This window comes from Ixodes scapularis, unplaced genomic scaffold (genome assembly GCF_016920785.2).
Source record: "Ixodes scapularis isolate PalLabHiFi unplaced genomic scaffold, ASM1692078v2 PGA_scaffold1__304_contigs__length_218370807, whole genome shotgun sequence".
Taxonomy (NCBI): domain Eukaryota; kingdom Metazoa; phylum Arthropoda; class Arachnida; order Ixodida; family Ixodidae; genus Ixodes; species Ixodes scapularis.
In genome coordinates, this window is record NW_024609846.1 from 56378023 (window position 1) to 56391972 (window position 13950).

The 13950-nt window shown below is 43.1% G+C and overlaps 1 protein-coding gene across 1 annotated transcript in view; it reads left to right on the forward strand.

Moving 5' to 3' along the window:
* LOC115325873 (ATP-dependent RNA helicase DEAH12, chloroplastic) overlaps positions 1-13950 on the forward strand; it is a 48492-nt gene that overhangs the window by 29182 nt on the left and 5360 nt on the right. The window contains exons 5-6 of the mRNA XM_029986570.4: positions 4728-4975; positions 13089-13167. Coding sequence (XP_029842430.2) covers positions 4728-4975; positions 13089-13167 — 327 coding nt within the window. The remainder of the gene's footprint in view (positions 1-4727; positions 4976-13088; positions 13168-13950) is intronic.

The window sequence follows — 13950 nt, forward strand, 5'->3', positions numbered from 1 at the left end:
TGACGGGTTACAGAGATTTTGTCGGGGGGCCGGTAAGCCTAGGGTAAGCCCATTAGCACTCGTGCGAGAAGGCCGTAAAAAGCGAGGAGGAAAATGGAGGAGGAAAGGGGAGGAGGAAAAAAAGAAAAGAGTGGGAATCTTCTGCCACGCTGAAGAAAATTTTGAGCGCCCGCCTTTAACTAAGAGAAAAACAACTGAGGAAGTATATATGATATTAAAACGGGCAAAAAAAGTGTGGGTGAGCACGACAGCGTGCTCAGACCACTTATCAGATGCTTTCATGACGAATCGTGTTGTATTTCGTATTATGTTTTGCTTTTCTTCTTGAACATCTGTCGTCCTCCATACGGATTCCATTGGGGGTACTCCGCGAAAACGATAATCCGATGGCCTGCCAATTCTTTTTCCCCGCACCTGAGCCTCTTTCTCCGTGTTGTCCGTGTCACCTGTCGCGCTGCAAAGATGAAAGAATAAAGAATCTTCTTTATCTTGTCCAAAGCAAACTCTTGCCTTTCTTACGGTGCAGCAGCTGCAGCGCAGTGTTGTGATAGAGAAATATAGAAGCAACTTGGTATGCTGGACGTTTCACTATTTCGCCTACATGTAGACGCCATTGGGATTTTTTTTTTTTCTTGCAATGAAAGGTGCGTTGCTGAACGTTTACGCTCACTGCTACGAGTGTTAATTATTCTAGACGGCTTATGGCCAGCAGAACAAAATGTTGTGTAATGTCCCAAAATATTGGCTGTGATCTTAATTCTTGTTGCGTTTTATTGACAGTAATTATAACTGGACTACAGAAGTGCTTTCTTCACTCGCAGGTCAGATATAAAAAAGTTCTGCATTTCCTTTCTTAATGATATTGTCATTCTGATCATCACATAAAATTCACATCTGTGTAACGACTCAAATTTGCTGCGATTGAAGCATTAGTTCTCGACCAAATGATTTGTTAGTTCAAATGCTCAATCTTAACGAAACGACTCGTCGAGAAAGATAATTTGACAAAACAATTTCCACTAAAAGCTTGCCTATGTTTTTATTTTTTTTTTTAATTTTTATTGTGTATAATGGTTTGTTTTCGTTTTGTCTTTAATTCAAGTTGGGCTTTTAAACTGTGTGCCTCTTCAGAATGCAACATTTTTCTGCATTTACTCTGTCAAAACTTATTGTCATCCACACTTTATATGCTGGGAGCATTCACTTCTTCACCATAATGACCAAAATAATAAACGTGGTGCTGCTGATAATTTTTAGGGGTGTGCAAATACTCGAATATACAAATTCGAATCGGATAGCAAGTTCTCGAATAATTCGATGTGTGAATTGAATTCCCAGTATTTGGTCACTGGAATATTTAGTATATTCGGCCAAAGACGCGCGCAGCTGACAAATTAGGCGTTTTTTCTCCTCATCTTAGCGCAATGATGTTAGACAGATCATGTGAGAAACTCTTTTTGATCCTACCATTCCACAAAAATATAACGCACAGGTTAGAAAAATGAGAAGTAACGAACGCCACAAACTTTATAGCACGCAGATTTAATCACGCTCATGACATAATTTAACCTCGAATCGCAACCAGAACATCCCGTTTGTGCCGCTTCCAAAGAGGAATGTTGGAAAGCCAGAATTCCACGCCATGCCTAATTCTTTTCACAAGTAATGCCCCTCGTTTCAAATTGAAGTGTTGATGTAGAACACGCCACACTCACAGAAATCGGCGACTGCAAGATCACAAAAAGAAAACTGCGTTAACCATGCCGATGAAACCAGCCGAGTTGTCGTCGTCGTTGTATTGGAACCGCAAGCTGCAAGTTCGGATTCGGAACGAAACGAAACGGAAAAATTGTGTGCGTGAATTTGAGAGGGGTTCCAACCGCTCAATAGCTGTGTTTGAAATACAAAAACTGTGAGAAGGTGACGAAAAGACGAAAGTGTCTATCAGGCAGGCGTCGTTGCTCTTCCGTTTGCTCGCCTTCTTTCCACACGACAACACCAATACACACGCACTCTCACTTACGGACTTACGACTAATCTGCGCAGGAGCCGTCTTCGTGGTTTCAGTTTCTCTTGCTCCCTCTTTTAAATCTAGGCTCTCTAAAACAGGATAGATGGACGGAGGAATGGATGCATAGCGTCTGTCATACGGCGACTTGCGCCACCTACCTTCAGATCATATATTGTTTATGCCTGCTTACTCGGACTTAACACCTATTTGTTTATTTATATAAAATAAAATCCCAAATGCCATCTTTTGCCCTTAAGGGGGGACACTACCCAAAAAAAATTTTTTCTGCAAAAAAAATTGATTTTGAAAAATGTCATATTTACATCCACCAGCACCTGGAGAGTATTCCCAGAAAGTTTCATTAGTTTACAGCGCATAGTTAATTTTTTGTAAATTATTTTCGGTCCATTGAAGCTAAAAAAAGGTAGGGGTTGGAACACTTTGAACACATTTTTCTCCGTTCCACATTTTGGCATAAACTTCATTTTAGGAAAACTATTGTTTGTTAATAGGACAAGAGGAAAGACTCGCTTATTGCTTTTCCCAAGTGGAATTTTATGGGCAGTGCAACTATGGAATTGTTTTTTGACTTTGTGGATGTCTTTTATAAAAGATGTTAAGATTTTGTGCTTGACATAAAAGGCAAAGAAAATTTATTTGATTTTTCACTGCGATGTTAGCATGAAGTAAATTCCTTTTTGGAAATTTTTTTTTCACAGCTGAACTCCCTAGGCATTCTGCTAGAGATCTAGAGTGGAAAAATGTTTGGTATTACATTAGTTTCCTAACGATAGTTTTCCTAAACAAAGTCGGTGTGTTCCTGATAAAAATTACTACAAGTTAATTTACAACTCATGTACACTGATGAAACTTTGCACTGCATTCTGCCTTGCAACTTCCAGTATATACTCTAAATTTCATTCATATTAAGCCATACGTTAAAAAGTTAACCCTATTGGGTAGTGTCCCCCCTTAACATTGAAACCAAACATTGCAAAAAGCCACTTTTCTGAGATATACAGATATAAAAGAAGGGCATGTCGCAGTGTTAGGTCATGCTTTTAACAAGAAAAAAAGGCATGCGTGGCTATACCTTCAAGTTTTTTGTGACGCTTAGGGTAGATAGATTATGTTTGCACCATAAAATTGGATCTTTAGTGCCCCACGTCCATCAGCAGCTGTTTTTTTTTCTTTTTTCACCAGAACTTGTTAACATTTTATCTTTTGTACCATACGAGATGCATATTCTGCACCAGGCACATACTCTGCACATATAATATTCTCATTTACAGCACACTTTTAAAATTTCCTACAAATAAAATCACTATTCAATATTTGATTTGATGTTCGGCTTTTTTTTATTAATTCGATTAAATAACTACTTTTCAATATTCGCACACCCCTAATAATGTTATTAAGCTTGGTAAAGTCCAGGATTTGTATAAAAGGAAATAGTTGCAGAACTGCCCCTGATTTTTTAAACATGCAACTATTGGGATATTAAACCAGAAAGTTTATCTTAAGACAGGAAACCCGGACCACAATGGTGCCATTGATTGTTCTCCAAGGAAGTGGCACAAGGAATTTTTCTGAAATCGTCAATTAGAATAAAAAGAAAGAATCTAAATTTAAATTATTAGCAAGTTAAAAATGGATGTCTTCACTGTGCTTTGCCCAGGACAAAAGCAAAAACACTTCAGTCAGCAGCATTGAAGCCGGGGATGAAGACTTGCCAGACGCAGAATTTGTGATCGTCCGGAACAAATGCAAAAACATGTTAAGAAAAAAAAAATGAAAGCCGTTTAGAATTCCCTGTAACGCCGGTTGGAGCGCAGCTCTTGAGGAGGATGGAAGCGTACTGAGGGACAGGTGACTCCTTAAGGTCACGTGACCTCATGGGAGGTCTGGTGACGTCAAGGGGGTCACGTGACCTCAGGGGGTCACGTGACTTCAGGGGGTTCACGTGACCTTAGGGGGTCATGTGACCTCAGGGGTCACATGCCCGCGAGGGGTCACGTGACCTCCGGGGGTTACGTGACCTTGACGATGACGATTTGATGACGTCATCAGTGACGTCACTGATGACGTCATCAGTGATGATGACGATGACGATGCGGATGCCAATGACGTCATCAGTGATGATGACGATGCGGATGACGATGACGTCATCAGGTTGCATGCAACGTGGATTGCATGCAACAGGTTGCATACAACTCGTTGTATGCCAGTTGCATGCAGCCTGTTGCATGCAACTCTCGAAGGAACCCGAGGTCCTCCAGAGGTCCTCCCGAAGGAACCCGAGGTCCTACCGAAGAAACCCGAGGTCCTCCCGAGGTCCTCCCGAAGGGACCCGAGGTCCTCCCTAAGGACCTCGGGTTCCTTCGGGACGACCTCGGGTTCCTTCGGGAGGACCTCGGGTTCCTTCAGGAGGACCTCGGGTCCCTTCGAAAAAATTTACCCATAATGCACCGCGCGGTTACGCCAACGGCGACGGTGATGCCGCTCATGCCGGAAACGGGCGCCTAAGAGCTGCGCTCTAAAAAAGAGTGAGGCTGAACAAAAGCCCATTCAGCTCTGAGAAGTGGCGGCGGTGTTGAGAGGGTCGGGAGGCCTTGTGTTGTGCCAGGCTTCCGCTAGATGACGACACCGAAACTTCTCGCCGCGAATAGGTCTAATGCACCAGAAGATACGGCGAACCCCTAAAATCCTATTTCAGGAGTGCGGCCAGCCGTGGGCCATAGCCGACATCCACCGGACGAGCGGTAATGACGCGGAAGTCTTGCGTGCCCTGGTGCGGAGATCCATCAAAGGGACGGTGGTGGAAGGCAGTGGCCGCTGGCAGAGCTGCCCAACGCCTGAGTGCGACTTCATCTGGGACTCCAAGCTGTCTGCGGAGGACCAGGGGGCCATGAAGCTCGGCGAGGCGACCGCATGCCCCTGCTGCAGCAACCCCGTCTGCTTCAGGTGCCTTTTTACTCACTGGCATTCTGGCCATAAAAGACGGTTAGGGGTCTAAAGATGGGAGCAGAACGCGGCAAGTTGTAAGTGCGGACATCGATGGTTCCGAGAGAAAGAGCGGGAGAGAGAGCAACAGATGGGGAGAAAAAGAAAGACAATGGATTAGCTATGTTCATCTTGCTGCAACGAGTTGAAGGTGCTTGAGTGCTTGCCAACTTCATTTGTCTTATGCTATGCTTGATGTCAGTGTTTTACTACGAAATAAAGCTAGAAAAACACTAGGTCCAGTAAACTCTCACTTGAGCGAACTTCAAGGGACCCAAGGAAATAGTTCACTTAACTGAAAGTTCACTAAACTGAACACAATAGACTCCCGTTAAAGCAAACTCGCTTAAGCTGAATTCACAGATATGCTGAACAAAGTAAGAAGATTTAATTAATTTCCCAGCGCAACGAAAAAAAAAAAAAAATTGTTTAACACAAACCGCTTTGCGCATGCATTTTGGTTAACTCGAACTTCCATAGGTCCCCTTCGCGATGGCACTGCACTGATGTAGGCGCCACTGCGGTGTTCGGGAAGGGGGGAGAAGGAGGGCGCCAGAGTGGCGAGGGATACGGGTGGTATCCCTCGTCACTCCGACTTCGCACCAAAGCGAAAGAGAATGCGCACAGCCGCACATGGAACCCTGGAAGCAGTTCTCATCGCGTGGATTCGGCGAGCACGGAGTGACAAGTTGCCTGCAAATGTAACCATCTTGTGCACCAAAGTAGAGGAAATTTCACAGCGCTTGAACATAGATTTTATATGTAGCGACAACTGGGGGGGGGGGCTTGATCGTTTTCGAAAGCGACACGGACTGGTGTTTCGCTCTATCGGCGGGGAGGCCTTGGCCGTTGGCAAAGCGCCTTGTGACGACTGGAGGCTAACGAAGATGACGCTTTTGCTAGAAGAGTATGAGCCAGGTGATATCTACAGTGTTGACAAAACTGCGCTGTATTACCAGCTTCTTCCAAAGAAAACGCTGTTGTTTGCTGGCGACGTGTGCACCGGAGGCAAGCACAGCAAGCTGCGAATTACCACGTTCCTTGGTGCTAATATGAGCGGTATTGACAAGTTCCGACTTCTAATATTAGGCAAGGCCAAGTCTCCACCCTGCTTCAAGAACGTGAAAACTTTGCCGGTGAGCTATACGGCCAACTTCAAGACATGGATGACCCAAGCACTCTTTGAGCAGTGGCTGTGCGAGGTGGATCGCCGCTTTGTAAAGGAAAAGAAAAAAAAAAAAAAAAGAAGGTCCTCTTTTTTGTTGATAACTGTACCGGGCACGGGGAGGTCAGCGGACTTTTGGCTACCTGGCTTGAGGTCTTGCCCCCAAACTCAACTGCAAAACTGCAGCCCATGGACCAAGGGGTAATCAGTTCTCTGAAGAGGCACTATCGACGATCGCTGCTTCAACGAATGCTTCTGTGCATGGAAAATGGCAAAGAGTACTCGGTGAATCTCTTGAGTGCCCTCCATCTTCTGTTTCATGCCTGGGATCAGGTCACTGAAGCTACAATTGTAAGCTGCTTCTGCCTTGCTGGATTTATAAGGCATAGCTGCTCACTAGAAGCCCCATGTGAATGTGAGGACTTGTCGGAGGACACTGATCTAGAGGACACCAGCCTGGCTTCGTCATTGAACTGTAGCGGTGTTTTGTTGGGCGGCATGCATTGCCGTTGATGACTTTGTGGCTACTTGCAGAGCAGAGAGTATAGAAACTTTGATTGAGGAAGTGCTTGAGCCGCCTGCAAACGTCGATGATGACGAACACGGCAGTGAAGATGTTGCGTCAAAAGCACCACCAGTGACGTTTGATGCAGCAGATGCTGCTGTAAGTGTGCTACTGCAGTTCTTCCTGGAACAAGAAGGTTCTGAAGGTCTTCTCAGGAACATTGGCCACATGTCGTCTTTCATCACAAGACACTGATTTGCGCAGAGGAGGAGGCAGTCAAAAATCAACAAACGGATAGGTTCCCCCAGCAGTGGTGTGTGAAACTTTTTTTTTCTTCTTCTGGCATGGTAAGCCAAATAAATGTCCCTTTTTAAGTATCTCTTTATTGTAGTCCTTTTCATCCTGAGTTTATTGGTCAACAGCAATTTAGACATGCCCAGCACAATAATTAGGGCACTTCTGTTAAGACAAACATCTGATAAGTCTAACAAATTTTCAAGGTCCCTTCGTGTTCGTCTGAAGGAAAGACCCAAGTTCCAAAATTTTTTGAAAAAATCCATTTTTCAATATAGAGGTTTTTGGTTTTAGAAACTAATTATATACCCTTAAACTAAATTTCATAACCATGAGCCAAATAGTTCCGTTGATATAAAATATTTTCAGCACATTGTGAGGCAGTAACGAAGTAATGGAGTTCAATGTTTGAATGCAATTTCCTCAGTTTCACTTTTTGCTGCAAATTTCATACGAAAGAATCTTTTGTTCGAAGGTAAAATTTTTTTGGTACCACAATCAAAATCTTTCTGAACTGAAATTTACTGGGGAATCGGGCTATCTGCTTTTTTTTTTTTAAATAGAGTTTACATTGAAAAAAAAAACTATGTTTTCAAAAATCGACATAGGACAAATATGCATCTCATATTTTGAGGTAATCACTCTTCCTGAAATATTTACATTTGAGTTATAAAAGCTAGATAGCCCGAAGTCCCACATCTTCCACTTTATATTCAAGCGGTCAAAATGATGCTTAATAGCTTCATTTGCATATCATAGGTTTCTTAACGAAGAGTGACACATCTTCATATGCAGGTACGTAAAGTTGTCCTAGAGAGCTCAAAGTTTGCACAGTACGCCTACATCTGAAGTTAAATCTCCCCTGCAAAGTTCATTCCAATCACTTGAGTAGTTCAGCCTCTAGCCAGTGTCCCCCCTTAAAGGGAGTCTACTGTATATTCACTTGAATATGGAACAGCATAGGGCACAGCATACATCGAGTCAAAACTGTGAAATGCAATCTATGGAATCATATACATTGATGTACATATACAAAATACATAACAGTTACGTTGCTGCCATTCTCATTTTGAAAAAAAAAATCTGTAATTTTCATTTGTACCGGCATTCTTAAAGCGCATGAAGTAGCAAAGCTGTCCAGAGAGTATGTTTTTTTTTGCACTTCCTTTGGCACAGCTTGTTGCTGTGACGAAGCCATACCGCAATGGCGTCGTCCACTGGCTTGAAATATCCCGTGCGGAGTTGTTTTTTGTTGGGATTGAACGCAGTTTCTCCTTCAAGCTTCGACTTTTGCTTCACTATCGTTGACAACGTCGACGGTGGCATCCCATAGTCCTTCGCAGCGTCCACTTGCTTTTGACCGTTGTCCAGACGCTGCAGGATTTTGAGCTTGTCTGATAGAGACAACTGCTTCCGTTTCGTCGTACTCAGTACGAAAGTGGGTGCACAAACTGCCGTCCTGCCGTTGTTACCCAAAGCTAAGATGTCCGAATGGAACCCATGACAAAGAAAAAACAGACGCACCACGTGGTTTGTTTTCGTCTACCTCACCGCCACTTTGCCTCGGCGGTGCTGTAGACTCCAGCGGTGATACGGCGCCGCTGCAGAGGCGGTGGTGGCGGGCATCGGCTACGCCAGCACTGCAGAGCACAAAACTTCGTTAAACTGATTGCAAAAATAAGCCTAAGTCCACCGATCAAGTTCGTTTAACTAAAATATTTGCTATTTCGAATTCGTTTAACTGAAACATTTTTGCATAAAATGAATTGGGAAAATCGCTGGGAATTTTTTTAAAGTTTGTTATTCTGAAATATTTGTTAAACCGTCGTTTGCTCAATTGAGAGTTCTGTGTATATGGACCTTGCAAGTGATGCTTTCGTCCTCCTTTGTGTATACAGTGCAATCCACATATAACGATACCAGATATAACAATGTACTGCGTATAACAACCAGTTTCTAAATTTTCTAGACTAGAAACGCTCAGTTTCTAGTCCAGACACAACGATAATCGGTGATAACGGTTGAATTTTTGGGTTTTCTCATTATTATTATAAATGTATTGCACTGTATCAAAGGGATACTACAGTGAAATTTTGGTGCTTATTTCTTGGTCTATTCATGTTCAATGGAGCATTATTACATCAGACACACCAATCTCTTGTTGAAAAAGACACGAAAAGGAATTTTAAACAAATTAAACAATTAGCAAAGAGCACCTGGTGGATGTTGCTAACGCCTCGTTTGTAATGGCCGTCTAGGAACCTTGACAGGTAATGACGGTAACTAGGGATGCCGCGAACTTTTTTCGAATCGAAGTTTCGATGATCGAATCAGGCGGTTCGAAAGGTTCGAAAGATTTCGATTTTTCGAATTGTCTATATCGTAAAATTCGACGGAGGTCGAATTTTCGAACTTGTTAAGCTAAGAAGTTCGACGCTTTTCGAACCGTCGAACTTATTACGCTCAAAAATTCGATCTTTTTCGAACTTTCGAATTTATTGCGCTGCAAGGTTCGATGCTTGTCGAACTTTCGAACTTGACTGACCAAAAAATTCGATGAATTTCGAACTTTCGAACTTATTTATCAAGAGAATTCGAAAAGTTTCGAACTTTCGAATTCTGAAAAGTCAGAAGTTCGACGAACTTCGAACTTTTAGGGTAAAAGTTCGACGTTCGTCGAACTTCGAAAGACCGGCGGACGGTTTCCTTTGATTTCAAGTAGTGGGGTACATTTTCGTAATTTTTTTTTCTCGAACTTTTACACGCGGTGCTGCGTTCCTTACGAAAGACAATGTCGTTTATTTCAATGTTCTGGCAAAATAAATCCCCAAAGGGGCGAGGAAGGACGACGGGTTTTTGACGATTATCGTTTGTGCCAGATTTGAAGCACGCTGCAGCCGGAGCTATTCATGGTAGATAAGTTATACTTTTTTAAGAGTGATCTATGTATAGCCTAGGTAAGTGCCGTCTTAAGATGTGATTATTGTTATTCAACGTGAGTTTCGAAGAAATGTCCAAACATGTAGCTGCATGCAATTATGACCTAAACTTGATATTTATTTTCGTCTAAGTTGTTTGAGGTATCGCATTTAAATTAACTCCACAGACAGTACATATCATTGCCATCTGCAGAATACAAAATAATATATTTATTGTTTTTTCACGTTAAGGAATAAATTAACTCATGGGAGAAGATTTCTAGTAGTGTTCAAGTTCAGCACGTCATTAAAAGAAAACTTTTTTTTTTTTCGCTTCACGTTCCTGGGACGTGTTTCTTTTAGCCTGTACACATTTTGGTAAAAGAAACTTGTTTCGAAGTTCTGAACCTCTGAATATTCAAGAATAGAACACTTCCGACGAATTCTTGATAGTTTTTTTTCTCTCCTGCTTTTTATTCCCGCATTTATTCTTTTTTTTTTTTTTCTTTTGTTACTATCGGCACAGGTGTTTAGGTCGAAAAGACAGCTTTGAACTTCCGAACCACTAAGCATGTGACGAGCAGTGCCTTCTGACAACGAGTTTCTAACAATGACCATCTACGCAACCTTTTATGCAGTGAAGAGCGACATTAGCTATACATATGCATAAATAATTTCAGATTAAAATAAGCTCGACCACGCCCTCTTTCCCCCCGTTTTTCCTCTTCCGGCGCCACTTGTATGGTAGAACGCTCCTCGACCTCGAGTTGTGTCGGCTTTTGTGCTTTTTGCGAGGCGATTCCTCCGTCCCAGAAAATAAACCTCCAGGACAATTATAAACTTCACCGGATCGGATTACTACCAGCGTGCAAGGGGTAACGAGCTAGTTTGCCAGGTCGCTTCACGGTTTTTCTGAGCCTCAACCTCCTGCTCGCCCCTGGCCGTTTCGAACTGGAAGAGTCTCGTAAAACAGTGTGTTCGTGCAATCACTACTGCGTGATGCAGGTTAAAGGCCCCCCCCCCCCCCCCCCCCGGGCTGGCGGTCACAATTCTGCACTGGCAAATATTCTAGCACGTCCGGGACACTCTTCGTCTCATTTAATTGCCTGAACAACTTCGCAGGATCTAGATATCACACCCTAACTTTTCTAAACTTGATTTTGTGAAAACCGGTGAGTCGTGGAAACGTTATTTGAAACTGAAACTGTGGAAAAACTTGAAAATCGGACTTCGAACTTTGAAAACTTGGATTAGAAAGAAATTCAAAATCTTCAAAGTTTTTTTTTTTTTTTTTTTTTTTTTTTTAATTTAGCGTTAAAAGAGAATCGAAACCTTCGACCTTTTCGAACTTTATGAAAAAAAAATTCGAAATCTTCGAATTGTTCGAACTTCATGTCTATAAAAATTCGAAGCGTTCGAAGTTTTCGAATTTTTTTTACAAAGAATTTCGAAATCTTCGAATTTATCGAACCTGAAGTAAAAAAATATTCGATATAATCGAATTCGAAATTTTAGAAACCGTGAAAGCTTCGAACTTTTCGATTTCGAAACTCCGCTGTGGACAAAAGTTGCGAATTTTTCGAAATCGAACCTCGGTCGGTACGAAAATATCGAAATTTTTCGAAATCGAACTTCAGTTCGCTTCGCAAATATCGAAACCTTTCGAAATCGAACCTAGGGTGGTTCGCGACATCCCTAACGGTAACTGTCTCGCCTTTGGCTACGGCGAGAGAAGAGCTGAAGGAGGAACTCCTCTCTCCCCAAGACAATCTCTTTTGTGTGTCCCAGAAGTCGCTATTGTCCCTCTACAAGAATATAGAAAATTAACCCGTCACTCAAAATTCGTACAAAGGCGGCTTTGGGGTTACTTGCGGTGGCCCGATCGCCGGTGTGCTTCGGCTGCTTTGAGCGGATGATACGAGCCATCGGGATTTATTCCAGGCCGTGTGAAGGTTATGGGACCTTGGAGAGGGGGCACAGCGACGCGTGGAAAGCATATCGCGGGCTACGTCCACAGAGCGGGATTGGCTGGGACAGCTCGCAGGCATTCGCTGCGTCTGGACGTAAGGTCTCGAGACAAACTATGTCATGATTGCAGCAGATGTGGCGTGCCCTCAGCTGGCTGCTCTCCGAGCGTTTGCCAGAAAGGGCGGTTATAACGAAAAATACAGCCATCAGGTTCAAAATACAAACTTTCGATTGTCATCTACGGCTATTGTGGATCATATTCAGCCTATTTGTGAACACGAAAGGTATATTTCAAATTTTGTTGACGTATCTCTTTAAAGAGTCGTCTGCAATATGGGACCATCGGGACCAATGCTCCGCTGTTCTGAAGGGGTTGAAATGCATGAAACTTTTTTCTCTAAAGTATATAATGAACCCTATGACAAAAGAATAAGGGATTTGGCCCACTATGACGGGGTTATTCACTAGTCCTGCCTTCAGCACAACCTTCATACCTTCGATAACACTTCAGTGTCTCGTGAGCGTGCACGCGCAGCGAAAGCACGGCGGAAGGCAACGAGTGCATGGTGGAAACCGGGCATCCAAAAAAGACGCCGTGCCGGTTTTGCCCTGTCGGCGAGCATAGGAAGCTCCGGCCACACGACGGAATAGGGTGGTGGTTTATTGATACCGACCGGGGTCGCTAGTTGGTCCACAGCCTCGCTAAATGCAAAGGTGGCAGTTCTGAGATGGTGCACCTGGCTCACTTGCTAGAAACACCTTGTGCGCCGCGAAATAGCAGGACGTGGCAAGTCCACGTTGATGACTTGTCGGATTATTACAGCACATTTCCAGTAAACTTTTTCAAGCCTAAGCATTGAAGTTCCGTGTCTGATTTTTACCATTTCCTCCTTTCTGAGCAGCTTAGAAACCCACTTTATACAAATATCTTTTATGGCCTTACAAACACGAATTAATGTGGTTCCACTGTACTTTGACCAGGTTTTGGGTAAAAGGGAAATACCAGTAGCTCTAGTGATTTAGTGATGCGTGATCATGATTGAACAGTGGAGACCAGGCTCGGAAGAAGAGAATGGTAAATGCATCTTTTCACGTTCTCTCCTTGTCACTGTTGTCCCTGCATTTTTTTTTATAGAGGACGGGGTGTGGTTGCTATTATACATAGAATGATGCTCTTGAGATAAGGCAAAGATTTTATCTGTTGCTACTTCCCCTTCCCCGCAGGTGTGGTTCCCTGTATCACTACGGCATGTCCTGCGATACGTACAGGGCACAGGCTGCGCCAGGGGGTGCTTCTACTAAGGTGAGTGTACTCTGTCAGCCGCCCTCTTTTTTTAGAGCACAAAGTTAGCGGAACCTGGTAGGAAGAACTCGAGAGGAAACTTCCGTCGAAGGCTTCACACTAACAGCCAACGTTTCGCTAAGAAACTTAGCTTGTTCAACCCCAGAAAAGCTAGATCCCTTATCAATATGTAGGCTGCCAGTCCCTGGCATCCGCGAGAGATCTCCTTTCGAGAACTCCTCTCTCTGTCGCTTGTCGGCATGACGAGAATACTTAGCAAGGAGTACACTCCAAAAATCAGCGGTAGTACAGAGCTGAAATTTGCCCAAAAATCTGGTTCGCAAAGTTTAATTTTAATTTGCAACATTATCAGTTTTTGTTTGTTTGATTCATTCTGTGCAATGTGAGGTGCTGTTGAGCATGATGTTACATTGTTACACCATGTTGAAGCAGAAATAGAGTTCTCCTTTTGCATAAAACTTTTCTATCAGTATTTTAGCCTGTCATTCTTGCACAATTATTGCTGTCTGGAGACCCTGAAATGTCTCTTGCTTCACCAAAATAGTTGTGATAGCTTCTGGAAGATAAGTGGATGGGCCCTTATCCAGCACATTGTATGGCAGCTTCTAAAGCGGTTCATAAAAAAGGAACACGAGGTTCTTTTTTTTTTTTACTTTGCCAAATTAGCGTTCAGATTGAACACTTCGCAGGCATAAGTCATGGAACAGGCATCATATTTTATGCAAAAAGTAAATGTGCAGTAATCCCTCGTTATAACGAACTCAGCGGGACGGCAAAAATTTT